This window comes from Fundulus heteroclitus, chromosome 12 (assembly GCF_011125445.2).
Source record: "Fundulus heteroclitus isolate FHET01 chromosome 12, MU-UCD_Fhet_4.1, whole genome shotgun sequence".
NCBI classification, from domain to species: Eukaryota; Metazoa; Chordata; class Actinopteri; order Cyprinodontiformes; family Fundulidae; genus Fundulus; species Fundulus heteroclitus.
In genome coordinates, this window is record NC_046372.1 from 46952286 (window position 1) to 46978616 (window position 26331).

General features: G+C 41.2%; 1 protein-coding gene, 1 long non-coding RNA gene and 1 pseudogene across 5 annotated transcripts in view; all 3 read right to left on the reverse strand.

Annotated features, from left to right (window-relative positions):
- Positions 1–422: 422 nt before the first annotated feature.
- LOC118565068 lies at positions 423–9029 on the reverse strand. Of its 3 annotated transcripts, XM_036144695.1 has the most exons (11): positions 8901–9029; positions 8676–8789; positions 7669–7779; positions 3927–4046; positions 3788–3835; positions 3601–3684; positions 3432–3497; positions 1272–1339; positions 1131–1184; positions 981–1049; positions 423–700 (listed from the first exon to the last, which is right to left on the reverse strand). In XM_036144695.1, exons 2-11 carry the CDS (start codon positions 8787–8789, stop codon positions 691–693), a joined length of 744 nt encoding a protein of 247 aa, XP_036000588.1. In that variant the 5' UTR covers positions 8901–9029; the 3' UTR covers positions 423–690. The 3 variants fall into 3 exon arrangements, 2 of the variants coding, with proteins under 2 accessions (XP_036000588.1, XP_036000587.1); XM_036144694.1 differs by lacking the exon at positions 8901–9029 and having other exon boundaries at positions 981–1029; positions 8648–8727; XR_004932159.1 differs by lacking the exons at positions 3432–3497; positions 3601–3684; positions 3788–3835; ... (2 more) ...; positions 8676–8789; positions 8901–9029 and adding an exon at positions 2136–3049 and having other exon boundaries at positions 981–1029.
- A 1204-nt stretch (positions 9030–10233) lies between these two features.
- Positions 10234–12269, reverse strand: LOC118565091 (annotated as a pseudogene).
- A 5714-nt stretch (positions 12270–17983) lies between these two features.
- The window catches only part of LOC118565070, a 41751-nt gene continuing 33403 nt past the window's right edge, over positions 17984–26331 (reverse strand). The window contains exon 3 of one of the 2 annotated variants that reach the window (XR_004932162.1): positions 17984–19363. This is a non-coding gene — a long non-coding RNA (uncharacterized LOC118565070). Of the gene's footprint in view, positions 19364–20176; positions 20279–26331 lie in introns of those variants that run through there. The other variant, XR_004932161.1, reaches the window with a different exon arrangement.

The following is a 26331-nucleotide window of genomic DNA, read 5'->3' on the forward strand; positions in this document are numbered from 1 at the left end:
GTAAGAATTACATCTGCAGAAAGTAGAAAGTAGAAAGTAGTACCGAATATTAGTTAATTGTTTATTGGTTTAACCTGTTTTTGTGACTGTTTTGCATTCATTTACATAGTACAGGTCAAAATGACCCGCAACATAATCACTATAATTCTTTTCAACATAGTATAAGGGTTAAATACGTTTGTACAATAAGTCCAAACAAGTTTATCCAAAAATACATTTATTTTTCACAAATAAAAGTCAACATAGCAACAACAATTAAAGATAACAACAACAATAATAATAATATATATATATATATATATATATATATATATATATATATATATATATATATATATATATATATATATATATATATATATATATATATATATATATATACAGATTTTGGGGTGGTAGGTGGGGCAGGGGGGGGGGGGGGGCGTCCTCTGGCTAAGGGGAAAGGGTAGGGGTGTTAAAGATTGCCGACACAGCTGAACAACAATAAAAAAAAAACTGTGCAATCTTCTTGATATTCGAAAACAAAATGGAGGCATTCTCTTGAATCATGGATGTCGTCATCATTGGTGATGTTCTGAAAGAACTGCTGTCGATCCTCTCCTGTCATGGACAGTATGCTGGGCAGTTCAACATGTCCACGGAAAAGAGACATGTTGTCCCGTATCCAGCATTCTGCTTCATCGATTCTTGTCATGGTGCTCTGAGAGAAAGACAGAAGTACATTTGATATCACATTTACATTCAGTACAATACTTTTCACCGATACACATATTCCCATCCTAATAACATACTTTTAAACCCACTGAGGTCCAAATAATGCTGTGTGTTTGGATGGCCTGAGGAAAACAATTGTTTCAACATCCACACATTGTATCATGATACACTACATCACGTGCGTGCATACACACCAGACTTAATGTAAGGTGCTGAAAGTGCAGTATCAACCACTACAACCTTCTTAACACCCTACACCTGAATACCTGTTTAAGGAATTCCTCGGGATGTATGTCCCCCATACGTTGAATTTTGCTAAGAAAGAAAGAAGAGACCTTGTGAGGAGTATAGTACAATTCTAGAATATTTGTTTTTTAGATTGGATTTACAGTTGTTGTTTTTTAATTCCATCATACCTTGCCGGTTCTTCAGCTAGCAAAACATTGCATGCCAAAGCAGTGTCATTAGCACTGTCAAATAAAACCAGCAGAGTATTAGGAACAGGTTTGCTCCTCATGGAACCATTACATTGAAGAAAATAAGTAGTAATTGCATACTTTGCAGCAAGAGTTATATTTGCAAGCATCGAATGGCGCCACCACCTTCGTAACCATGGCATGTCATCCTAAAAGAAACAAAGTGCACAATACAGGTTTAAACTAAAGGATGCTTTGTCAGTATGACGAAGGCTGTGTGCAAATATCTGGCTGCACAGTGGCGCAGTGGGTAGCACTGTTGCCTTGCAGCAAGAAGGTCCTGGGTTCAAGTCCAACCCTGGGTCTTTCTGCATGGAGTTTGCATGTTCTCCCTGTGCATGCGTGGGTTCTCTCTGGGTACTTTGGCTTCCTCCCACAGTCCAAAAACATGACTGTTGGTCTCTCTAAATTCTCCTTAGGTGTGCGTGAATGGTTGTTTGTCTCTGTGTTGCCCTGCGACCGACTGGCGACCTGTCCAGGGTGTACCCCGCCTCTTGCCCAATGAACGCTGGAGATAGGCACCAGCGACCCCATGAGGGATAAAGCGGATCAGAAAATGGATGGATGGGTGTGCAAATATCAGTTCATGAGGGTAGGAATACTCAAACGGGAATACTCAACTTGCTTAGAATATTTAACTCACAGACAAAATAATAATTTAGGACCTTCAAAGTTTGTGTGTGTGCGCATTAGTGTCAGGGTCACACATTTTCACAAGAGGACTCAGACTGGACTACTCTGTATGTCTTTGGGAAAACAACAATGTAAAAAGTGCCTCTGCACTCAAAACTGACCATAACCATGAATACAGTCATTTAAATTGGCCAGGCCTGAAGGGTCCTGCAAAATGTGACAAAATATTGTAACATACGCATATACTCCCCTCACAGTAATACAATTATTACCACCACAGCTTAATAATGCAAATCCTAAATACTACTGTACCGTGTTTCTGATGACTTTCCAATGGCCGGTAGCCAAACGTGTGGCAATTGAGCTACAGATAGTAAACAGAACATTAGTTGAGCAGGCAAAGAGTTGTAGCGCAAAACCCTTACCACCAAAACCCTCCACCTTTTGCAGAACGAGCAGTGAAGCTAGGTGCAACTAAAATGTGCAATTTAAAGTAGAGATGATCTCTTCTGATTGGCTTTTGGTTTTGATAGCTTAATAATGCTTCACTGCCCCACCTCACATGCACACAAACACATATATTCCTAAAGCCATAGACAACAGTTAAAGCTTGATGTAGTAACCCAGTCAATGAAGTAGTTTAGTGGCAAATTTGCCTATTGGTGTATGAATGAACAGTCTATGTAATAACTAATGGCCCCATGTCAATTTTCTGATACTTATTTCATAACTGCTGTCTATGAGTTTCAGAACATGGACAACAACAAAACAGCACACACCTTCTGAACATGAAGGATTTTGTTTTGTTTCAATTAAAGAGACATTAAACCTGAATACGCCTAAATATTGCTCGTCACCAAAGCGCAAAGGATCAGCTGAGTCCAGCTGATATATTTGGAAAGCTTTGGGCATCAGGAGCTGTCAAGTAAAGTGTCAATAACAACCAACAATCAATCAATGTATAGCACATTTTTTGGGGAGATGTTATAAAGGTGGCTATTTTCAATATAATTATAAGCAGGTGTTCCTAGAGCTGTGGAAGCTGGATCTGTGGTTGGGAGTTTCCTGCTGTCCCCGTATTCCTACTCTGTTACAATTACAGCCACTCTTTATAGTCTTATTGCTATCATTATTGCCATCATTATCATTACTATCAATATCATTGCCATTTTTTATCCAGTCTATGTGTTACTGTGTAGGCTGCCCCTCTCTGCTCCCTCTCTCTCTTGCCCTCTCTCTCTCTCACCCCCAACCGGCCGAGGCAGATGCCCCCCCCCCCCCCACACACACACACACACACTCTGAGCCATGGTTTTGCTCCAGGTTTCTGCCTGAGAAAAAGGAACTTTTTCCCTCCCTGTGTCTCCTAGTGCTGCTCTTGGTGGGAACTGTTGTTCTTCTGTAAATAACTCAGAGTCTGAGCTGCTCTGTTTGGAAAGCTGGGAGATAACTGTTTTTGTGATGTGGTGCTAAGTAAATAAAATTGAATTGAACAAGTTAAATGTCAATGCATATATGTAGTACCTGCAAGGTCATTACTGTAATTGGTTTTAATAATAAAACAACAATCAACAATTTGAAACTATCCTGGAGCAAGTAAAGACTTACACAGAGGAACCAGTGTCCTGGTTTCCACACAGGAAAAATCAGGAGATCTTTTGATGCTGCATCAGCCTGTGGGTGATCATAAAGCCAATAAGTGTCCCCTTTCCCAACTTATGAAAATGGAAGACATTGCAGGGGGAAAAAAGGAGTAGAAAAAAGTAAATAAGCTTACCGGTAAATTAAGAAAAGGGTCCTGGAAACTTGGTGCATGCCAAGTGGCAACGACATAGGCATCCGCTGCATACACATCCTTCTTCTGCCAACACATAAGTGAGGGACAGAAAAAGCTGTCATGTAAGGAATCACATGTTTGATAAACTTCATGATCAACTTAAAGGTTAATAAATAACTATGCACACCTTCCACCTGGCCATGTCACAAATGAGCTCCATGCAGCTGTTGGCAATCTATGGAAAGAGATGGAAAGAGAAATGCAGAGGTTAATTTCAAATGTGAGGTAGAAAATCCACACACGTATAACTGCTATATCCTACTTACTGTTGCTTCCAAGTTGTGTTGCAAACCAAGTGACTGGAAGTCTTGCCATGTTAAGTTGGTAGTGCCAATTGTCCCAATAATCTCGGTTTCTGATCTTTTGGCATTGAGCACATAGTCAACCTTGAACAAGAGAAATTATATATATATATATATATATATATATATATATATATATATATATATATATATATATATATATATATATATATACACACACACATATATACACACACATATAATATATATATAATATATATATATAATATATATATATATATATATATATATATATATATATATATATATATATATATACACACACACATATATATATACACACACACTACAAAAGTAGTGTAAAGAGCACTTTTATTTTAATGTTCTGCTGCCATATGAACAAAAGTGTTGTAACATGCATGTAGCACTTATCAGTAACACATATTTAGTGTAAAGCTCAACTTAAACATGTAAAACAAAAAATAGCAATAATAATAAATTAAAGCTTATTGCCACTGACAGGGAATTCTCTTTATGAGGAAAAAATCTACCAAAAACAGGCAATTTCTGAGGTAACAGCAGGGAGCAGCATTACCATTTTATGTTCAATACCAAAGTTTAACTTGGCAGTGGTTACAACTAACTTGTTTCTGTCATATTCGATGCTGGAAGAACTTTAAACTGAAATGCTTGCTAACTCGATATGCTTGCGTTGCTTGCATTTATTTGACGTTAACGCGCGTTTTTTTGTTGTTGCTTTCTCGCGTGCATATAGTGAATGGCAGGGAAAAACAGGCAAAAACACATGGATGCTTTGAAACGAGAAGCGACTTCACCGACGGCGTCGATGCAGACCCCCCGCTCCGATCCGCACAAAACTTGTTCCGGCCGCCAACTCACCGCCTCGCCTAAGCAAATTCCTGCGGGAAACACCGCGTTCCGCATGTCGGCTTTGTTTTTTTTCCGGCCAGCACCTTTCTTCCTCTTTGAATTCGAGGTTTGGCTGACAGCGAGGTTATTGGCGCATTATCGCCACCTACTGTTCTGATTCAAACCCCTACACCGCAGCAACAGACCTTCAAAAAATAAAAGCATGTGAGCAACATGCGTTAATGCGCGTTAAAGAAAATATCGCCGTTAATAGTCTAATGAGTTAACGCGAAATTAACGCTATATATATATATATATATATATATATATATATATATATATATATATATATATATATATATATATATATATATATATATATGTCAGGATATTTTTCTGGGATGAACCCGGACACAGCACGCACACACAGAGTCAGTTCTTATGGGTGAGTTTATTGAAGGGTGTAGCTGGTGAATGACGTGGAACCAGAGTCTTACAGCTGACGAGGGTGTAGAGCACAGAAGCTGGCCGGCAGGAGGCGTGTAACGTGACTGGCCGGGAGGAACTCAGGAGCCGAAGACTTGTGACCAGAACTTCAGAGACGTGGACTTGAGAACAGGGCATCGGAGGCGTGAGCTTGAGACCAGAACATCGGAGGCGTTGAGCTTGAGACCTGAACATCGGAGGCGTTGAGCTTGAGACCTAAACATCGGAGGCGTTGAGCTTGAGACCAGAACATCAGCGGCGTGGACTTGAAACCAGCACATCAGCGGCGTGGAACTGAGACCAGAACATCAGCGGCATGGAACTGAGACCAGAACATCAGCGGCGTGGGCTATAGACCAGAACCTCAGTGGCGTGAACTTGAGACCAGAACTTCAGAGGCGCGGACTTGAGAGCTGAGCTGGAGCTGGGCAGTGACTGAAACAAAACACAGTTGGAAAGAAAACCTCTGACAGGAACTGAGCGGGAGTGAGCACTATGGACCGGCGACGGGAACAGAAAGAGGTGAGTCTTATAAAGCGGTGGAAACAGGTGATGGCAGATCAGGGTTAATTGCTGCCTGACAGGTGACGGGGAGTTAAGGCTAATTAGTGTATGGAGCAGAGCGAGGGAGGGCTGAGTGAACTGCACACTAAAGACAGACAAAACCTAAACCATGACAATATATATATATATATAATCAATCAATCAATCAATCAATTTTATTAGTCAACTGCAATTTGCATTACAATCGAAATTTCAATTCCAGTACAACCGTCCATCACATACACTTAACAAACATTTTGGGGGAATGATTGACTGAGGCCTTGCGTTGCCAGGAACACACCCAGTCGGCCGCTGCTAAATAGCGCAGCCGTGAGGTGCGTTCCCCAAACTGCCCCAGACCCCGCTTTACACGGGGTCCCTAGGCGCTGCCTTGAGATCTGTTGAAAAAAGATTTACACTGGGCGAGTGGAGGGAAAGAAAAAAAGACAGGTGCTGCACACTTTGTGTTTCCACACAAAATGTGAAGCATCCGACAAAAAAAACTCATTTGCACAAAAAGCACAATCAATGACGAGACACATATATGCAGAAGGTAAACATTTGAGTTCTGGTCGGGTAAAGTCATCTGTATTTGTGAGCATATGTGTGTCTGGGTGCATGTTGTGTGGAAATCTGTATGTCCATGAAGGCCGTCCTCCGGCAGGCAAGTGTCCTTGATAAATGGTAAATGGACTGAACTTATATAGCGCTTTTCCAGTCATGCTGACCACCCAAAGCGCTGTACACTATAGCCACATTCACCCAGTCGCTCTCACTAACGCACACACATTTATACACCGAGACACAGCTCGGTAGGCAACTTGGGGTTAAGTGCCTTGCCCAAGGGGCAGCGACATGTAGCAAGGGTAAGCTGGAATCGAACCCACAACCTTCTGGTTGCCAGACGACTACTCAACCCATCAAGCCACAGTCACCCCAGAGTGATAAGATGGAAAGTCTTATCACTCTGCCGCTCCGGCTTGACTCCTCCACAGATGTCCGCAGGAATGTGGGGTAGCAGGGAATTTGTGCGATGTCGCCATAACAACCAGGGAGAATTTGATAGCGGGGAGTCTGATTTGAAGAAAACGATCCAATATTCCAATAATCCAATCGATGGGCTAGTAACGTTCACACTTCCAGATTTTATCCCATCTCACCTCTGTGTACCACAACCGCGGTCAGCTTATCAAGCCGTCCGTTCTGTTCATTCAACGACCTCGTGATCGCGTCGACTGCCGCTGGCAGTCTCATCAGAAGACTGTTGATACATTAAATATCCTCCAAGGCCAAAAATGAGGAATCCAAGTATCATAAATCCGAATAAGTAGACATCTTCGACATCCTCAACAGAAAGAATTGAGAGGCACACCGTGGACCATTTCTGCCACGGGTCCAAGATGTATCCCGCAAAAAAAGTTCCGTCGGGACAGGCACGCTCCCCGGTCCTTTGCTTTCCAGTTGAAAAATAATTTGTTATGAGAACAAGCTGACACCAACTTTTCTGTCAGCCTTAGAGTCTTTTCGCCGCTGGCTCCAGAATTTGATCAATAGCGTTGAGAGACCAGCTGACGAGATCCATAATTGCCTTAGAGCTTTCGGTTGCTATGAAGAAATGGCACAAAAGACACAGACGAAGCAAATAGCAGGAGATATATATATATATATATATATATATATATATATATATATATATATATATATACAACAAACAAACAAATAAAATAAACAAAGTTTGTAAGGCAGACTGTCATTTAGTAGATAGTCCATAGTGGAATATATCTAAGAACATATGCAACCACACACGTCTGCAAAGTGTCTGTATAAATGTTTTTTGTTGAAATACCAAGTACTGAAGCCTCTGTCGTTCCAGTGTTTGGTACTTGATCTGTGGCCATGGCAGGATCTTGGCCCTCATCTGCGGTTGTGGTGGGGTCTTGGGCCTCATTAATTCCGGCTGGCAGGGAAAAATAAAAAACGGTGAACCAACACACAAGACCTACCAAATTCAACAAATCAAAGCCACATACATCAAACAATAATGTTCAGCATCATGAAAATGTAAATATATCAATGTACTAAATACCCAGCACTGTCTGTCCATAAGAATTAAATCCGATGTCAACCCCCACACCAAGCATCTTTTTCATATTTTCTATGGTTGCCGAATTCTTTGCTGTGTTGTAGTGGTGTAATATATTCCTCATCAAAAACACGTGAGAGGAAGGAGTCATCATATTTAAAAAATAATTATTCTTTCTCATCCCCGAGAACAGCTGTTCAGCACATTGACTGTTCAGCCAGCCACATAATTCTGGGGCGAGATCGACCCTTCGCAATACATTTCTGGCATCTTTAGTATTGGCTTCATGAAATCGGTCATACGGAGCATAACGCTCTGATGACCCGGTGATAGGGTGGTCATTAAAATCAGGAACCTCCTTTTTCTGAGCTGGCCACAACAAATTGGCTTTGACTTGCCCTGAACTGGCAAGAGAAATATTTGACAGGGTGGGCTCAAGCAGCCGTCCATCGTGTGGTCTGAATGTTCCTGGCAGCCTGGTATTGGCATGTGTTGCCAACCCTCGTGCAAAGTCATAAAGTGTGATGTTGGGGAAGTGCTTCATTGATAATAAAAGGTCAATGAAGTCCCTTGGGCTTTCAGCTCTAAGGTTAAATTTCACGGCATACACCACAGCACATGGGCATGTGACTACTGCCCAGCCACCTGTCAGAGAAAACAGGACATACAATAACTGAACTCCTCCAAGCAAATGTCTTCAACATATTCAAACTTTCAAATCACTGCATTTTAGCAACCTTACCAGAAGCACCCCTGACATGTGAAAACACCTTGTTGTATGATGCACAGTTTTTCTTCTCCGTCTGGAGTCTTATTATCAGGTCCAGACGTGACCCTTTAGGGTCAATCCCACACTGCCTGCACAAGGAACGCACAGCTTCCATCTACAATGAACATTAGCAATTTGTTTAATGCAGTAAACCAATACTACTTCACTTTTGGCCACAATGTGGTATCCTTGTTAACAGACACACAAAAGAATTTGGGATCCATACCTTTAACTTCAGGAGCTCATCTTAAGACGGTCCTCTGTCACAGTCAATTCCATCTCCTCATTTGCACTGTGTGGTGAATGTATCTTACTGTATTCCGTATTTAGGACCACTCTTCCCCTCCTCGTGTGAGGCCCTATCCATGGAGCCCAGAACTTGTAACTTGGCCTGACAATGAAAGGATTGGCCTTGTTGCCTTTAAATAAATGGAAATATAATTAGGTTGCTAACATTATTGCTAGATAAACATTGCCTAATTACATAACCAACACCCCATATGCAACTAATTGAATCAATTAGAAAATGTAATCAATTGTCTAGATACTCACTTGGCACTAACCCACGGGAAATCATTTCCATGGAAACTTTATCCCAAAAGTCCTCTACATTTACATTGCCATCAAAACCCTCTGGTGGGTTATCAATGTTGCTCACTTACAACAAACAAACAAAAAAATTAAATGGAATACATCTAAATCTGTACAGGCTGAACAGGTGGTGTTTCAAACAAGGGCAGCAAATCAGATACAATGGAATGATGAATAGACAGGCAGATACTAAGTTAGACAGACATGAGCTTACCAGGCATACTGAAGACACCCTTCTTATGAAGGTCCATCACAACAGATACTGGGTTATGGCCACATGACACACATCCATATGTGTAGTCATGATCACAAAGCGCTTCGAATGCCAGGTAGGCGTGCAGAATTCTGTTTTTTGAGGGGTAGGTCTGGCCAGAGGTTCTCTCTAAAACCTCAATGGTTCTACTTACAGCCTGGTGGGTCTGTAAAATCAGGATAAACACAGTCAAACCAGTTAGCTTCATACAAGACACACTCAGCCAGTCTACACCAATACAGGCCAGAATGAACAGAACTGAAGTAATTGAAAGTAATGCAAATAAAGAGAACTGTCAGAAATGTCATCTGCATTGGAATGGCAGACATCTCACATCCCATATCAAAACTATGGTGGGCCACCACAGTCTCATCAATATATGGAAAACACTGTGTGTATATACACACGTATCCTACACTCCCAAGTTAATTAGAGGATACCGAAAGAGATTATACATCCTACCTGAAGACTGTTCCGAAGAAAGAGACAGAGGTGCAAGGACAGGAGTGTATGGTCATCGAAATTGTAGACACCATCTGACCACTCCTGATATCGGTACATCATTCCACATGTGTAGCACTGCTTTCTGAAGAATGAAATTCTTGATGAAGGCAAATACAGGATGTTTCACATGCGTAACCAGACAGTTTATCCCAAATACAAAAAATTACAGTGTATAGAAAATGCAATGAACCCTAAGATCAATCGATAGATGGGCAGATAGATACTTTATCAATCCTGACGGAAAAAAATTGACAAACCTTCAATAACACCTGTCACAGTGAGGATTCTGCCCTTGGTTGTTATTAGCTCTGGTTCCCCAAGTAGAGCTGCCTCGGAACATTCAGTGCAGAATGTTTCTGCTGGGGTATACAATCTTGGGAAATTATCTGTGATTACCATACTAGTGTCTGGTACAAAGGGCATTCTCTTGTGGTGGTATATGTAATGCAACATTTTTTTCTAAAACATCTCCCTCTGGTGGGTAGTGGCCTCCTTCCTCTTCCTCTTCACCTTCCACTTCTGTAGGGAAATGGTTTTGAACAAGTTCTTCATCCACACTTTGTGTCCTCTGAAAAAGTTCACACTCAAACTGAAACAGGTGCCACTTTGCAGTATATTTGTACAAGCAAGACTGCCTTGGCCTTGCACAAGGACAGTGCCAGGAGATCTGTTTTGAGTCAAGGTGACCATAAGTCGTCCAAACCTACTGTAATAGGATACAGTAGGCTCATAAATGGAAATAAACCTCTTTGTTGAGGGATTGCAGATTGAGAGTTTACAGGACAGAGGTGTTCCTGCATCTGTAGCCTCCCTTTGGCGTTTCAGACATCTCTCCTTCTTGTCCTCTCCAAACCATTTCTCGTTCACAATCTCCTGCAGTACATCTTCAGTGAGAGAGGGGGTTTCACCTCTGAATGGTGACACTCAAAAGGTCTACAATTTGAGCGTTCAGCAAATTCTGCATTGATTTTGCAGATATCCAGCTCACATTTGGTCTACTGTTCCTTCCCCCAAGTCCTTTTGACCACATGGATGGGAGTGTTGGGTCCTAAAAATGACTTCACCACAGCAAATATTCCATTTTTATAATCTATTGCCTGGGATTTCAAATGCTTACTTGCTGTAATGTCTACTCCTTTGGGCTTATGTTTCCTCTGAATGTGCAGTCTCACATTTCTCCTGTTTATTGTTATAGCACAATGTGGACACATGACGGATTATTTTTTCCTCCTCTTGTGTGGTGGTGCACTGGAGGGCACAAGGGAGGCGGCAGGAGATGGTGGAGCACTGGTCGCTGCAATGCTGGAGGCCAAATGATGGGGGGAGGCAGAAGAAGAAAGGGGCGTGTTGGAGGGGGCAGTCATTTAAGTGTGTAGTTACCTGGTCTTTCCTGATTATTGTTTCCTGATTATTGCAACCCTACCTGCATGATGCACAGCATGTTTAAGGTGATTATCAATATGATTCGATAATTTGTAGTTATTCTCTGTAGAGAATTTGCAGCAGGGGCATTTGAATATACCATCCTTGAGGTACTGCTGAATGGCTAGACGGTCTTTAAAGTGTGTTGGATGCTAGAAAACATTATCAAATCATGCATTATGCGTTAATCATCAGAGTGGTTCTTTACAGGGCTTAAACATGCCTTTAACATTTGAAGATTCATCAAGCTGGCCTGCTGACAAACCTTGACCAAAACATTTGCCTTTTTCTGTGCATGTACAGTTTTAAAAAATATTAATGATTATTATCTATGACAACAAGCTGTACTGTTTGCCAACATAGTCCAAAAACTTTTGTAAATGGACATTGTGTTACAAATTAAACCGCTAGCAACTCTGCTAAGTATACTGATATGTGTAATTAACGTTAGCAGGCTAATAACGTTATATTTCTCAAGTCGAAATAATTTTCACTCTAACTGTTGGGCTCTTACTAATCTTGCATACTTTCTTCACACAAAAATTATAACGTTCTGTAATGTTCGTTTGACATCACGGGATGGATATTGCATAAACTCAATTTCACAAGAAACATCTATAACTAAAACTAAACAGGGCCTAGAGCTAGCTAACAATAAATTTATGGTAGCCTACGAAACTACTACCTTATCATGCAAAAAACTAATGAAAACAATAAACTAGATCGTCACATCAAATATCATAATATATTTCATCCAGCAGGGTCAACAACGTAATATCGTTAGGCCTATGAACATAAAATGATGTATTTTTCACTTACCGACATCGTTCGTTTTCCGATTTGCTATGGGCAGTAAAGTTTTGTTTGCGCCTAAGAAAGCTCATAGTCGCATGACATCATCAGAATGGCCGACTTGGATGGGCGGAGTTGGATATCCAAAAGGCGCTGCAGCGAAAGGCTTCTCGAGAATAGTAGAACTTAGAAGAGTGAGAAAAATTGGCCCTGGGTAACATGAGCCACTGTAACTGTAAGCTTTGTCAATAAGGAAAGTTTTAAGATTAGTCTTAAAAGTAGACAGGGTGTATGCCTCACGGACCAAAACTGGGATTTGGTTCCACAGGAGAGGAGCCTGATAGCTAAAGGATCTGCCTCCCATTCTGGTTATTAGAGACTCTAGGAACCACCAGCTGACCTGCAGTCTGAACTCTGATAGGAGTTCTTCATTAGAGATTATGTGTAGGATTTGGTCCTTCTTTTCCTTTGATAGCAGCTCCCAAATTGCCAGTAGTACATGCTATTTACTCATTTAAAGGAGCCATAAGTAATACTGACACCTAGTGTTGTAAATTGGAACAACACATACATAATGCCTTCACAGAGAAAAGCAATTTCTTAACGGCCCTTTGCCTTTATACGGTACAGTACTGCCAATTAACTGCTCTTTACAGAACCCCCTAGATTTACAAATACAGTCAGGGAGTATCATATATGTGGGCATTACTGTGTCGCCTAAATCGGTGGATTTAACAAAACCTAACCACGTCCCTCTTTAAAGAAGATAGTAGATGATCTTGCCAGGTGGAAATCTCTACCAATTTAATTTATGCACAGGGTTGCTTCGTTTAAAATGATGGTTTTACCTAGAATTAATTACTTATTCTCAATCTTACCAAATAAACCGACATTTGACTGGTTTAAATCTCTGGACTCCTCCATCTCTAAATGTCTTTGGAAAGATAGCTTAACGGCATTATAGAAGACTAAAGATGAAGGGGGACTAGATCTGCCTAACTTCCATCACTACTTCTTAGCAAATAGGCTACAATACATCTCATAATGTTTAAAACATAATCCCTTAAATGAGCCCTGGCTAGAGACAGAAGAGAAAATGTGTGATGAATTCAAGATTTCTGATTTGCAATTTATTAGCAATATTAAACATAAAACAGCATGCGTGCTTTAAAAATATCAACATCAACTCTTTCCTGAAAGCATGGCCAGGGAAGAGCTGACCATGTGGTCCATGGCTGACAGCATGGTTAATGGCTGTGCCGGGAACCCCCCTTTTGGCCATCCCAGTCTTAACTTCATTTGAGAACAACATGCAACAACACAACATTTGAGTGGGCGGAGGGAGAATCAGGGTCTTTAACAGACCCCTGTTCTTCAATTGCCATCCAGAGAATGGAGCCTGGAGGAGGAACAGGCCACCTGGTCCGGGTCTTTTGTGGGAGTAGGGCTTAGAGGTGCATTTTACGTTATTTTACTTTTTTTAAAATGTATACGTCAGGAGCTCACTCTGGTTGCATACAACGTTTTTATCAGAGATTATCACATCCTGCTGGTGTATTAGTTATTTTGATGCTCTGTTCTTCGTTTTTACTCAGTTTTTTCAGTAAATAAATCCTTTCGTGTTTATGTACGATTTTAACGGAATTTTGTAATGCACATTGGTGTATTTAACTAATAATATTTGGTCTTTGATTACGCCGAGCTGCCACTTTATTCCGAGCCATTGCAGAGGGTCAGGCTTGGTCCGACATTATTTACAATTGATTAATAAATTAATCAAACCAGCATTATGATAGTTCTGCGACACTGTCGCTAGATGTCGCCATGTCTGTCTATATTTGTTAATCGTGCCCAAGAGCAAATTGTAATGGATAACACTGGTAAACCAGACTGCCCAAGAGTTGCAGGCAATGACAGGCCAAATAAGTGAAGAAGGCAAGGGCTGACAAGAACCCACACATGCACAGGGAGAACATGCAAACTCTATACAGAAAGGCCCAGGGTTGGATTTGAACCCAGAACCTTCTTGCTGCAAGGCAACAGTGCTACCCACTGCACCACTGTGCAGACCTGTCACAGGTTGGGGTTGGAACCCAAGACCTTCTTGCTCCAGTGTTAACAGCTGCTAAACTTTGCACCCTATATTTTTAACCTACAACAGAAAATTACAATTTAAAATCCATAAATCGTGTCTGAGCTTTGACTTCTGTATGTACATCTTAAGTTCTTGGTGTTTTATACCAAGTATTCAGAAAAGGTTGTATCTCTCTTCTCTCTCTCCTTCTAAGTGTGTATACACACACACACACACACACACACACACACACACACACACACACACACACACACACACACACACACACACACACAGGGGTGGACTGGGACAAAAAAATCAGCCCTGGCATTTTGGATTAGACTGGCCCACCACATTTTTTTTGTGTACTGAATGTGTATACCAACTGTGCAATACCAACTGTGCAATACCTTGAGGCCAGGTTAATGGAAATTAGTGAGAGTGGACACTTAAAACACTTCCAAAATCTTAATTTATTAACACTGTAAAATGTTAACTCCACCACAGCACAGCAACAATTCTTAGACCAGAGAGAGAGAGAGGTGTCACGGTCAATCACACATATTATCACATTACATCATCATAAGAAGTTATTTTAAGTTGCTCATCAGATCTATTCAGTCTTCCAGATACTGTAGGGTAACATTGGACTAATGTGCACTCACTGTGTAAAAAAGGATGCCAATGACAAAATGAACCAGAGAAAGGCCTCACTTGTCATCATGGAAAGAAAGAAAATATATAATAACTCAGTCATTTGTAATAAGTATTTTATTTATCTAATTTCCAAATTTTTGATCATATTTTCTTTAAAATCGAAGACTTTTCGCTATTTTTAATGTAAATCCTTCATAGCGAAGCCGGTGAGGCCGCAGTGAGCTTGGCCTCCCCTGGGATTGCGCAATCCCATGTTAACTGCGCTGACTTCCATTCTGTGAATGCATCTTCCAGTCTCTAGATCATACATTCAATTGTTCAAACAGTTATGAACTGATTTTCCACAATTTAATATATGTGGATTACAAATTGTGTTTTGGTCATCAAACTGTGTGCAGCTAACATGTTTTTGTGCTGCTGGCCGATCATAAACAGCAAAGAACTGGTTAGGTGAGGCCGGCAGTTCCTTGGCCGCTAGACAGGGGGCGCTCAAGGGGCACCGCTCGTGATCCCCAAATAGTAGAGTCAAAACAAGTTATTGATGTTTTATTAGCGAGTTTTACTAAACAAGTAAAGCACTAAAAAGACTAAACATACAGCTGGAACAGGACTGATCGGGGAAGGCTTTCCTCCCTGGCAGTGAGCTCCATTGAGACTGAGAGACTTTTAAAATTGAAGATAAAGAGAACTTTTACCGGAAAATTACCGATATTTTTGTGCAGAAAGAGCGCCGCATGGACTTAATTTATAAGTAGAGGTAAGACAGCGATAATTATTCATGTTTTGTTTTTGTGATAAAATGTGCGTAATGTGGGTTATAGTTTTAGAATGTGTTACAAATGCAGAAATCCATCATAACTCATTAACTGTTACCAATCAAATGACAATTTTTTTTTCATCAAAGAATCAATATTTTTCCATGTATCTTGGTGAATTTATTTGGCTCAATCAGTCTCCTTCAGCACTTTGCAACGAGTCTACTCTGTAGAGTGTATATATTTGTAAATCTGACTCTGATGACGTCAGTGCCTCACCAGCTATGAACCCTACCGCACGTCACTGACTACAACCACCACCACCACCACCATATTTTACATCAGACACCGGAGCAGATGAAGGGCCTGCTGTTGGGAACATGTCGGTCAGTTTGACACATTTCGCAGCGTCCGTTTGAAGAACTCGTTTCTTTTTTTCGTGCAGTTTCTCTGCGCCTCCCTTGCGTTTCTTATCCATTACTACTGTGAAAACCGCTGCACAAAGTTCCACATGGAGCGTGAAGGTGTTTTTCTACTTTATGATTGGCCTAGCCCTTTAGACTGTCAGGGATGATAACCAATGGGCTGCAGTAGCCTGTGGTAAGGGCCGGATGATCGGAACAGACTCTTGCGCTGCTGATTTTATTTTTCTTCATGCATTATGCAAATATAACGCGGCAGATATATAAAATAATAATACTACTAATAATAATAATAAAATAATAATAATACATATTATTAATATACATGTCGGGTCTGCCGGCCCAAACAGCACGTCGGCCCACCGGGAAAATGCCCGGTATGCCCGATTACCAGTCCATGCCTGCACACACCCACATGTGTATATGCATGCCTTCTATAAACATCTATTTGTTCACGACTATTACTGAATCATAGGTGGCAAAGTCAAAATGTCATGAAAACAGGAGAGACAAATGGGATTTATTTATTCAAAAGGCGATTGTAATTTGCATCATTCAAACCTATTAAAGTCAGGTGAAAGCCACTGATAGATAAAAAGTCAGTCATTAGAAAAAGAGATATGAACAGAGTCTCAACAAGAGTGAATTCTTACTATCAATTCTAAGAAGCACTGCACATATTGAAACATATAATGAGCGTTGCTCCTACCTGCTGATCATACGCAGAGGAATCATAGGAAACAGTAAGACACACAACAATCAATAGGCCAGCCTCTGAGGAAAAGCGGAGGGCGGAGACTTATGGTGTCACATTTATTTCAAAACTCCCGCGAGCAAAATAAACATACTCGCATGTATGTTAAACTACTTCTGCGCATGGTTCATCTCCCGCCGTGCGAGAAACTGCCGCTTTAGGAGGAGAAAAACACTCTCCGCACGCCCCAGCACCTCCCACGCGCACTCGGAATCTCACCCCGCTCATGATTTTCTATCCAGCAGCCATGCTGGAGAGCGGCTGCCCTCGGACTGATTTTCTCCTCGCGCAAAAGAAAATGTGTTTTTGACAGGTTGGGCGGAGACAAACCTCCTCTGTAAGCCTCCTCCTGATTGGGCCTTGCAGACACGATCACACAGGAAGTAGTGTCAGGAAGCCTTTGACTGACAGCTCGTCATCCATAAGTGTTAATCCTTTGTTTTTACTTTATATTACATATACAGAAAGATAAAATAGCTAACTAAATAATGGTATATTTGTGATTGCTTGTGATATTTTTTTCTTATTAACAGTGCATATTTAAAAAACTCAGAGCTGCATGTTAAATATAAAAAAGGTGTCTGACATTTACACTCACTAGAACTATATATTATTGGCATCAGTTTTGTTATATTTTGGTCAACAATGTTTTGGTCTGAAGGAAATTTTATGTAGTTCACCTAAATTTAATTTAATTTAATAAATTGATCAAATTCTATAACTCTATCTTATTTCTATAATGTGGAGTTAAAGACAAGAATATTTTCTCATCAAACCAGGTGGAAGCTCCCATAGAGGGTTCGGACATAACGCTAGTCCGCTCTGCTTTTCTGTTTTTCACATGTTGTGCTGTCTTCTGGGTCCTGCTGATTTGTGCAGTAAGATGGACTGATCCAATGTCGTGGAAACTCAAGGATAGATCCCAGGACCCATATTACAATAACCAATTTTTTATTTATTTTAGCAAAATAAATTTAGTCAAAAACAAAATGTGCTAAAAATAATATCTATATTAAACACATTTTTATACAAGGAGTTTTATGCGGTCCCCAGGTACTTGGGGCCCTAGGCAACCACCTAGTTTACCCAGTGGTAAGTCTATCTCTGAAATGAGCAACCATATTCATTATGTTAACTATTAAATAGTCGATAAGACTATAAGGGTTCACTACAAGTCTCCACTCCTTCAGCAATAAGCACAATTCATATAGGAGTCACCTAGATATTTCATTTTTTTCCCTCTGAATCAAAATTATTTAAATACAGAATCAGTAAAGCTTTTGGTGCACTTTATCTTGGATTTGACTGAATGCAGTATGAATAAGCCAGTGTATGAATTGGGCTTTATAAATAAATTTGCTTGCCAGTCTACTGTGTATTTGTTTTAATGAGTTACAAAAAACTGTGACAATACTGTAATACCCACTCTATCCAAGTTAAAAATAAAATAAACTAATGTGAAGACACATTAATAGTAGATAAGGGTTAGATTTAAAGAATTACATTAACGTGTACGTTTTAAAACAACAACTTTATCAACCTGTTACATGTTCCGTTTATTTTATCACAATGGGGAGCAACGTTGTGTAGTTTTGTGTACACAAAACTACTTTTGCTTATTTTTCATGGTAATTCAAATAACATTCCATCTATCTCTAAAAATCAGCATTTATATTTAAATCTGATGCACTAGGTAGGATACACCAATAGGGCCTATCATAAGCTCCCGTTGAAATGTTTAGGGACCTTCTTTAAAGCATTAACTGTGCCTCAGATTTTCCTGGAACCCAAGCTCTCCTGCAAGTTTAACATTTTCTATGGTCTTGCATGACTGGGATGATAACCAATTAAAATGTCCATATAAACCCAGGGATATTGTCTGAATCAGACATTAGCAGCCAGAAAATAGTGCATTACCTGTGCATCAACTCCCCTCCAACCACCAAAAAAGAAAAGTTACTGTATTAATTTGTTCACGTTGCTCTGAGTCTATCAACAGGCTACAGGCAAGAAACTCACACTCAAGATAGCTCATCAATTCATCACAGTTTAAAGTACTTACCTTTGAACATAATTATTTCAGTATAAATTTGGGACTGGAAATCCATTTAAAAAAGAAACCATTCAGCTTTTATTGCCCTATGACAAAAAAATTTTTTTTTGTATTGAATAGAAAAAAGCAAAGCCGTGGCCATAATGGGCAATGTTTATTTATGTTGGGTCAAAATATGCCATTGTTCATTTATAGGCTACTTAGCACCTGACAAAGCTGTAATCACATATTCATGACATAGTAGAAAAAGTTCAGGAACATCACTCTCAGCTTCATTTTCAAGCAGCAACTGCACCTCAGCCAGTTGCTGTTCATTGAGTGGACATGGAAATTCAGAGACCACTATTGCACCATCCACATGTCCATCATACTCAGCAGCAACGTCCCAGTCAATGTCGGGCTCTTGGATGTCCTTATTAAAACAAAAACAAGAAAATTCAGCAGTTACTGCACATATAAATATTATAAGTCTTGTGTTGAGTTATGTACATATTCTACACAAAGGTTTTTGTTTAAGGAAAGTCCCCTGAAATGTGTCACATTATACCCTAGAAGAGTTACAGTAAGATTGGAGCAAGGGACAAGAACATTAGTTTGGAACACACATTTATTTTATGATGGGGTTACAAGCAGATCAAAGCTGCAATCAGGAATAAGGTTTTAAGCATTTCACAGAGTGAAATCACAACTCACCTTCCCTGCTAGGAATATTTTTTAAATAACAATGAAAATAACATGTGTGCATTTGGACAGTTGAAGGAAAATAAAGGGCATCGTGTAACCTAACAATGTAAACTCCCAGCTGAGGCTGAAACTATAAATCTCCCTGCTAAGAGACAACAGTGTTTACCCCATCACTTTGTAGCTTGAGATAATACACTAAAAAGTAGAAATAAATGGGGCCTCAGTGTTTCCCACAGGTATCACAGTAGCCCTTTGTGCACTGTGATACAGTCACTATCATTACTATGATGATATATCTTAATTTAACACTTGCCATTTATGAATTTATATTATAGCTGTATTGGCCAATTTTTTTCATTTTTGGTCTGCTATGTAAATAACATTTTCTGTACTTCAAATCCATTTATTTGATGTTTATAAAAGCTCAAACATGGTGTTTTACAAAATGTGACAAAAACCTGATCCATTGGATAAACCATAATTGCAATGTGCCTTAGCTGCTCCGGAGTTAGAATACTCCCCCCCCCCCCCACCCCCGTCCGTCCGTCCGTCCTAATTGAATGGTTGTTCCAGTCTTCCACAAAAGCCTCCAGGTCTGCCTTCAATTTAGCAAGGATGGTCATGTGAACTCCAAAAAGGTCCTCTGCATAGGAGAGGAAATGTTAATTAGTTGTTGTTGTTTTGTTTTTGTTTTTGTTTGGGGGTGGGGGGGTTCATACTCTTTCCTTCATTATTCTTTGATGCTTTTACTAGTGTGATATTCCAGTCAGTACTGTTGAATAATATTCTATGTAAGATGTTTGCACTTCATTATAACATATGCAAAACAAACCAGAAAAGATAAAGAGCAAATCTGTCCCTTATTCCTAATCATGAAACTAACCCCTGGAGGAAATATCAAGAAGGTGATCAGTCTCTAGGTTGTGTAGTGGGCTGTAGTATTTTTAGGTCACACAAGTTCTGACGTCACGCCATAGCCGTTCAATCCTACACACTCCAAAAATAACGTAATTATGTTTAACTTGAAAGACTTGTCGGATAATAAAATATCAGTATGGTTACAGTCAACATATTTCTGTGATCATATCTGAAAGACATGCAGAAGTTTGAAACCTTTGATTGTGTACACTTTTTCTATTGATGAAGCTTCCTTAAACTGTTCCACAGACTGTCAACATGTATTGGGCTATTTCAACATTCTCTACCTCCTGGTCAGCTCTGACCCTGCAGAGCATTCACTAAAGATCCAATAGCATGACTCGGAAATTATACAGCATAAAACTCAGGCAAATTGTTTACATAATGTATGTCTGTGTAACTTAAGGTGAAGATTCTAAATATGAGATTTTACCAGAACACTCAATCAAAATGCATTCTCGTTCAATTAGAGGTAAGAATATATCACCTATGAACTGTAAATCAAACAAGAAAAATGTTTTTATATCAGGTTGTGCACGCCTTACCGCTAACAGCTGAAAGCAGCATTGACCTGACCCTTGTGAGCGTGGGGCTACGTGCCTGCCTGCTTGAGCTGTGTTCAAGTGCAGTAGGACATACTCATAACAGCTTTCTAACAATAAAACCTGCTCACGTAACATTAATAACTTATTTAGTGGAATTTGAAGCTTAATCTAAGTCATATTATTAACCTGTTACATTAGCATTGGTTAGCATCATCACCGAAGCGCCACAGTAACTAACGCAGCAGACAGCAGTCAACATTTCTCTCTCGTGCCCAAACATTGTAACTTCTAACTATATATCCCTGAACAATTCGACCAAATATAATTATGGCATTCTACGGCTGTTTATTCGAAGATAGCACTACTCCAGAGGAATAATTGCGGTAGACAAACCATGTGCAGAAGTAGTTTAACATACATGCAAATGTTTATTTTGCTCGTGGGAATTATGGAATTATGACATAAACGTGATTCCATACAGACTTCTCATCTGAATGCATGAGAGTGCAGTGCTTACACTTTCACTCTAACATGGCTTCATCTAAACAACAGAAGTGCTAAAGAGGAAGAGTGTGGTGACGACTTGTAAGAAGGTGTTTAAATCACTGACAGGGAGAGACCTATGTGCGCTTGATCTGTGGAGAGCGTTAGAGCTCCTCTTTTCTTTTCACAGCAGGCACCGCTATGCATCCTGGTGTCTCTGTCACTTCCCCTTTGGCTTTGAGGACATGTGCATGTGTGGGCGTGTATGTGTTCTGAGAACCAGCTTGATACTTTAGGTTCCAGGCAGCACCAGAGCCGGGCAGCACGACTTACATCACGTTTTTTTTCTACGCACACGGTATTCAGTAAGCAAGTACGACGCGACCAAGCAGAAAAGCAAAACAAAAAAAATGGCGCTCCATCGAGTAAAGTGATCGAAAGTCCGGTCAACAAGAAAAAATCAGTTAGCTATAGGGCCTACATAAAACAAATACGTTTGTGGTGATTTAATGAATTCAGTGTTAATCCATAAGAAAATAAAAGCATAAATTGTCGCCTCGATCACTGTGTATGGGGGGCGGCCATTATTGGCCTACATCACATCCTGTGACGTATTGTCGTGGTAAGGCACTGCGCTCTACAACAATAATTGTTTCAGATTTCGAGAGGACTTCACCATTGAAATTCACGAGAGCTATTGTTGAAGCAACAATGCTCATATGCATGGCCGTTGGATGTTCCAATACATCGGGTAAAAGTGAAAAAAAAAACAGTTTTTTCACCATTCCGATTTATGATCCACCACGGGCCGTTTTGTTGGATTGCCAACTTGCCATCGAACTTCTGGCCAGAGAGAAAAAAACGTCATCTGTAGCCAACATTTCGAAGAAGAATGTCTTCAAGATGACATAAGAGCCACACTTTTCGGTAGGTTTTTCTTTTTTATAATGTGGAATTTGCCGGAACATTTTTTTACCGACCAGAGGAGCGGAGTGATATGACACACTTCGATAGAATGCTCACTGTTGCGAAGCCTTATTTTATGCGACTTTGGTCTTTTTTCTAAAGTCGCTTGTAAATGTCATGAGTTGTGGGGTTGCAGGTTTTTTTTGGGTTCTGAAAGTGAAGTTGCTTGTTTGGGGTCTAAACTTAAGTGACACTGAAATTTCCCTCCGCCATAATGCACTGGAGATCATCCTGACAGGAGCAGAGAGTAAACTCAGAAGGAGCCGATCTGCCAGTATTTTTCTGCAGTTTACGGTTGCAATAACTGATGATAACTGCTGACAGTAGATTAGGCAGTGCAGATCACTATTTTGAGCAGAGATTGGTTCTAAAGATAAGTTTTATAGGGTAGTTCACGTGTGACGTCCCGCGTGACGTCAGCGCTACATCCGGGTCCCGCTGGTAGGCAGAAAACAGTACTGTTCTCGTCTACTACATGACAAAACGGGTGATTTAGAGCGTACTTTTACTTCGTTTATTTATGGAATCTAAGCAATGCCTACGACTTGTTGTGCTCCCGGTTGCACAGAGAGGCATTCCAAATCGTTGGATGTACGTTTCTGTCGTTTTCCAAAGGAGGAAGGACGAAGAAAGAAATGGATATTTTCAATGAAAAGAGCTAAGGCAGACCCTCCCAATGGACTGGGGGGGCATCGTACTACGAGAGAATTTGCAGTCTACACTTCATCTCCGGTAAATACAACTTAATTCTGCTCTAGTCATTGTTCTACTTAAATAGCGGCGGAGGGTACACAGATAGCTACACGGGCCGGAGAAGCGGTAGCAGCAGCAGCCAAGCAGCAGCGGCGGAGCAGGCAGCGGCTGCTCTGCCAGTTCACGGGCTGCGGCAGCAGCCAGCGGCTGCTGCGTAAACACTACACGGGCCGGCGCCGCCGGCTACACGGGCCGGCGCCCCGGCCCGGCTACACGGGCCGGCGCCCCGGCCCGGCTACATGGGCCGGCGCCGCCGGCTACACGGGCCGGGCCGGGGCGGCTAGCAGCAGCTAGCAGCAGGGGCTACAGCAGCTGCTGCTGCCATTACGGGCGCTAGTACTTCTGTGTTTACGCTGCAATGTCGCCGACACCGCCACCCATTTTAACAAGACAAAAACACCTAAATAATCCGTAGTGAAAATTTTTTTTTTTTAACCTACCGGGCCTCTGCTGAGACGCGGCCTGTGTCCGACGCCGCTTTGTGCTGTTGCACAAACATGTGTGAACAACATCCATCCATCCATCCATTTTCTGACCGATTAATCCCTCATGGCGTCGCAGGCGTTGCTGGAGCCTTTTTCCCGATTTAAAATAATTGTAGCCGTCCAGTGGTTTCATGGCTTTCGTGCTCTCTGTCTGTACTGGCCTGCCATGTTTATAAGGCAGCTGTATGTCATGGTACGGAGCACTTGGCCAGCATTTCACAGACTTGCTCCGTCCCTCAAGGCTTTTGCTGTGTGGATCTGGCAATCTGATACCATCAACCACCAACTTACTCTTAAAACGATCTTGTAGTACGTTATCTAAAGAAGAAAAATACGCGGAGAACTCGTCAGTTTCTCTGTTTGCGTCCGCCATTGTGTTCGCCTTTTGCCTACCAGTCCGGCGCGCATGCGCGAAAAACCCGCCTCAAAACAATAACAATGCACTACCCTATACTCATCTTATAACATTGCAGAACCCAACCAATAAACCGTACTTTAATGTTTATCTGTTGTCCTTATATGTCTCTAAAATGTTAAATTAGTATTACTTTAATTTTAAATGCTTAATACCATGTCTATTTTTGTTCAAGACATTAAAAAAATTTCCCCAAATTGGAATTGATAAGAGAATCGATAAGGAATTGAATTGTTTCACAGAATCAATAAGGGAATTGGAATCGTGAAAATCTTATCATTTCCCAACCCTACCGCTGCCTCCGCTCACCGGTAGCTTTTTAACTTTTAACTTTTTAACAGACAGTGCAATTTTTTACTGGGAATACAGCCACGATTCGCCGGCACTACAGGTTGTGTGAGTCCCAGCTAGGCTACTATCGGTAGCTCACCTGTCCTGCACCGGTTTGACCCTCACCTGGCGTTTTTTAATAATGTGGACCGGCAGGACATACATCCTGCTTCTCTGCGTCGGGATATTTCTACTGCCCGCTCACCTGCAAGTGATGGGTTTGCTGCAGTATTTAGCCGATGACCTGCGCTCTAGGCACTCCACCTTCACCCGGACATCACCTTCCAGCCACACCAGAGATATATCCAACGAGGGTCCTGCCAGATTGTCTACCATAACGGTTCAACAGCAATAAAATCCATCTGGTCCAGCTCCCAACGGTGGATTCGTCGCCCTCCATGCTCCACCAGCCGGGCTGTCAACCACAGCCTAGCTCGGTAGGCTAGCACCACCACCAGCTGCGACAACACCGCACTCAACTTTGCTCTGCTTAACATCCACTCACTGACAAGCAAAGGACAACTCATTCAGGCCCTCATCACTGACCGAAAACTGGACTTTCTCTGTTTAATTGAGACCTGGCAACAGCCCCAAGACTACTCTCAGCTCAATGATTCCACTCCTAGTGGGTTTGTTTACATCTCTCAACCCAGTGGTTCCGGCCGCTGAGGAGGTCTCGCGATAATTCATTGCGAGAATTGGAAAGTCTCGCCGGTATCTGTGTCAGTCTCTAGCACGTTTGAATCCACTGTCTGCAAGCTATCTGGTCCAACTCCAACCATCATTGCTGCTGTCTACTGCCCCCCAAAACCGAATAGTGCCTTTTTAACTGAGTTTGCTGATTTTATCACCCATCTATCCTCTCTTTCACCACACTTAATTCTGCTGGGTGATTTCAATATCCACATGGACAATACCAATTTGCCACTCACCAAAGACTTTAATTCCTGCCTAGAGAGTTTTGGATATCAGCAATACACCACCACTCCCACACACTCCAAAGGACATATTCTGGATTTAATCTGCTGCTCTGGTGTCATCCCTCTCAACATAACAACTGATGAATCCCCATAAGTGATCATTTTCTTCTCTCACTTGCAGTGAATCTTACTCTCTCTATCTCTAAAACATCCCACCTCATATCTTTCCGGAACATAAAGAACATTGATCCCTCCACCCTTATTTCAAGTATCTACTCCTCCTGCCTCCTTGACTTCATTAATCTGTTCACCCCTGATGATCTGGTCTTTCACTACAACACTGGTCATAATATTCTTGACTCACTCCACTAAAAAACAGATTTGTTTCTTTCTCCGTCTCCGCCCCCTGGTTCCTGGTTCACCCCCAATCTCCAATGCATTAAAGCCAAAGGACGGCAACTTGAAAGACTTTATAGAAAAACTGGTCTCACTATACACAAAGAAATGTACAATAATCACATCATTCACTGTAAGGATTCCATTGCCAGCACTAAATCACAGTACTACTTCAGCTTAATCACTGCCAATCAACATAGCTCTAAGTGACTTTTCTCGATACTCAACAATACTATGAAACTCCAGGACACTTTCCCCCTGCACCTTTACACAACCTCCTTCTGCAATGACATCATGTCATATTTCACAGGAAAAATCAAGAACATTCACCAGAACCTTAGATCAACGCCTCATCTCAGCACCTCAGCAGATCTCCCCCCACCTACACACTCATTCTCCTCCTTCCATCTTCCCACTGTCTCGGTAATCACAGAGCTCATCCGGAAATCCAAACCATCCACCTGTCAATTGGACCCCTTCCCAGC

Excerpts from the sequence above, each read along its gene's own strand:
- LOC118565068 (XM_036144694.1), bottom strand. Across the intron at positions 3,685-3,787 it reads GTGACATGGCCAGGTGGAAG|AAGAAGGATGTGTATGCAGC; the intron begins GTGTGCATAGTT and ends ATGTGTTGGCAG. Across the intron at positions 1,030-1,130 it reads CTAGCTGAAGAACCGGCAAG|CAAAATTCAACGTATGGGGG; the intron begins GTATGATGGAAT and ends TTTCTTTCTTAG.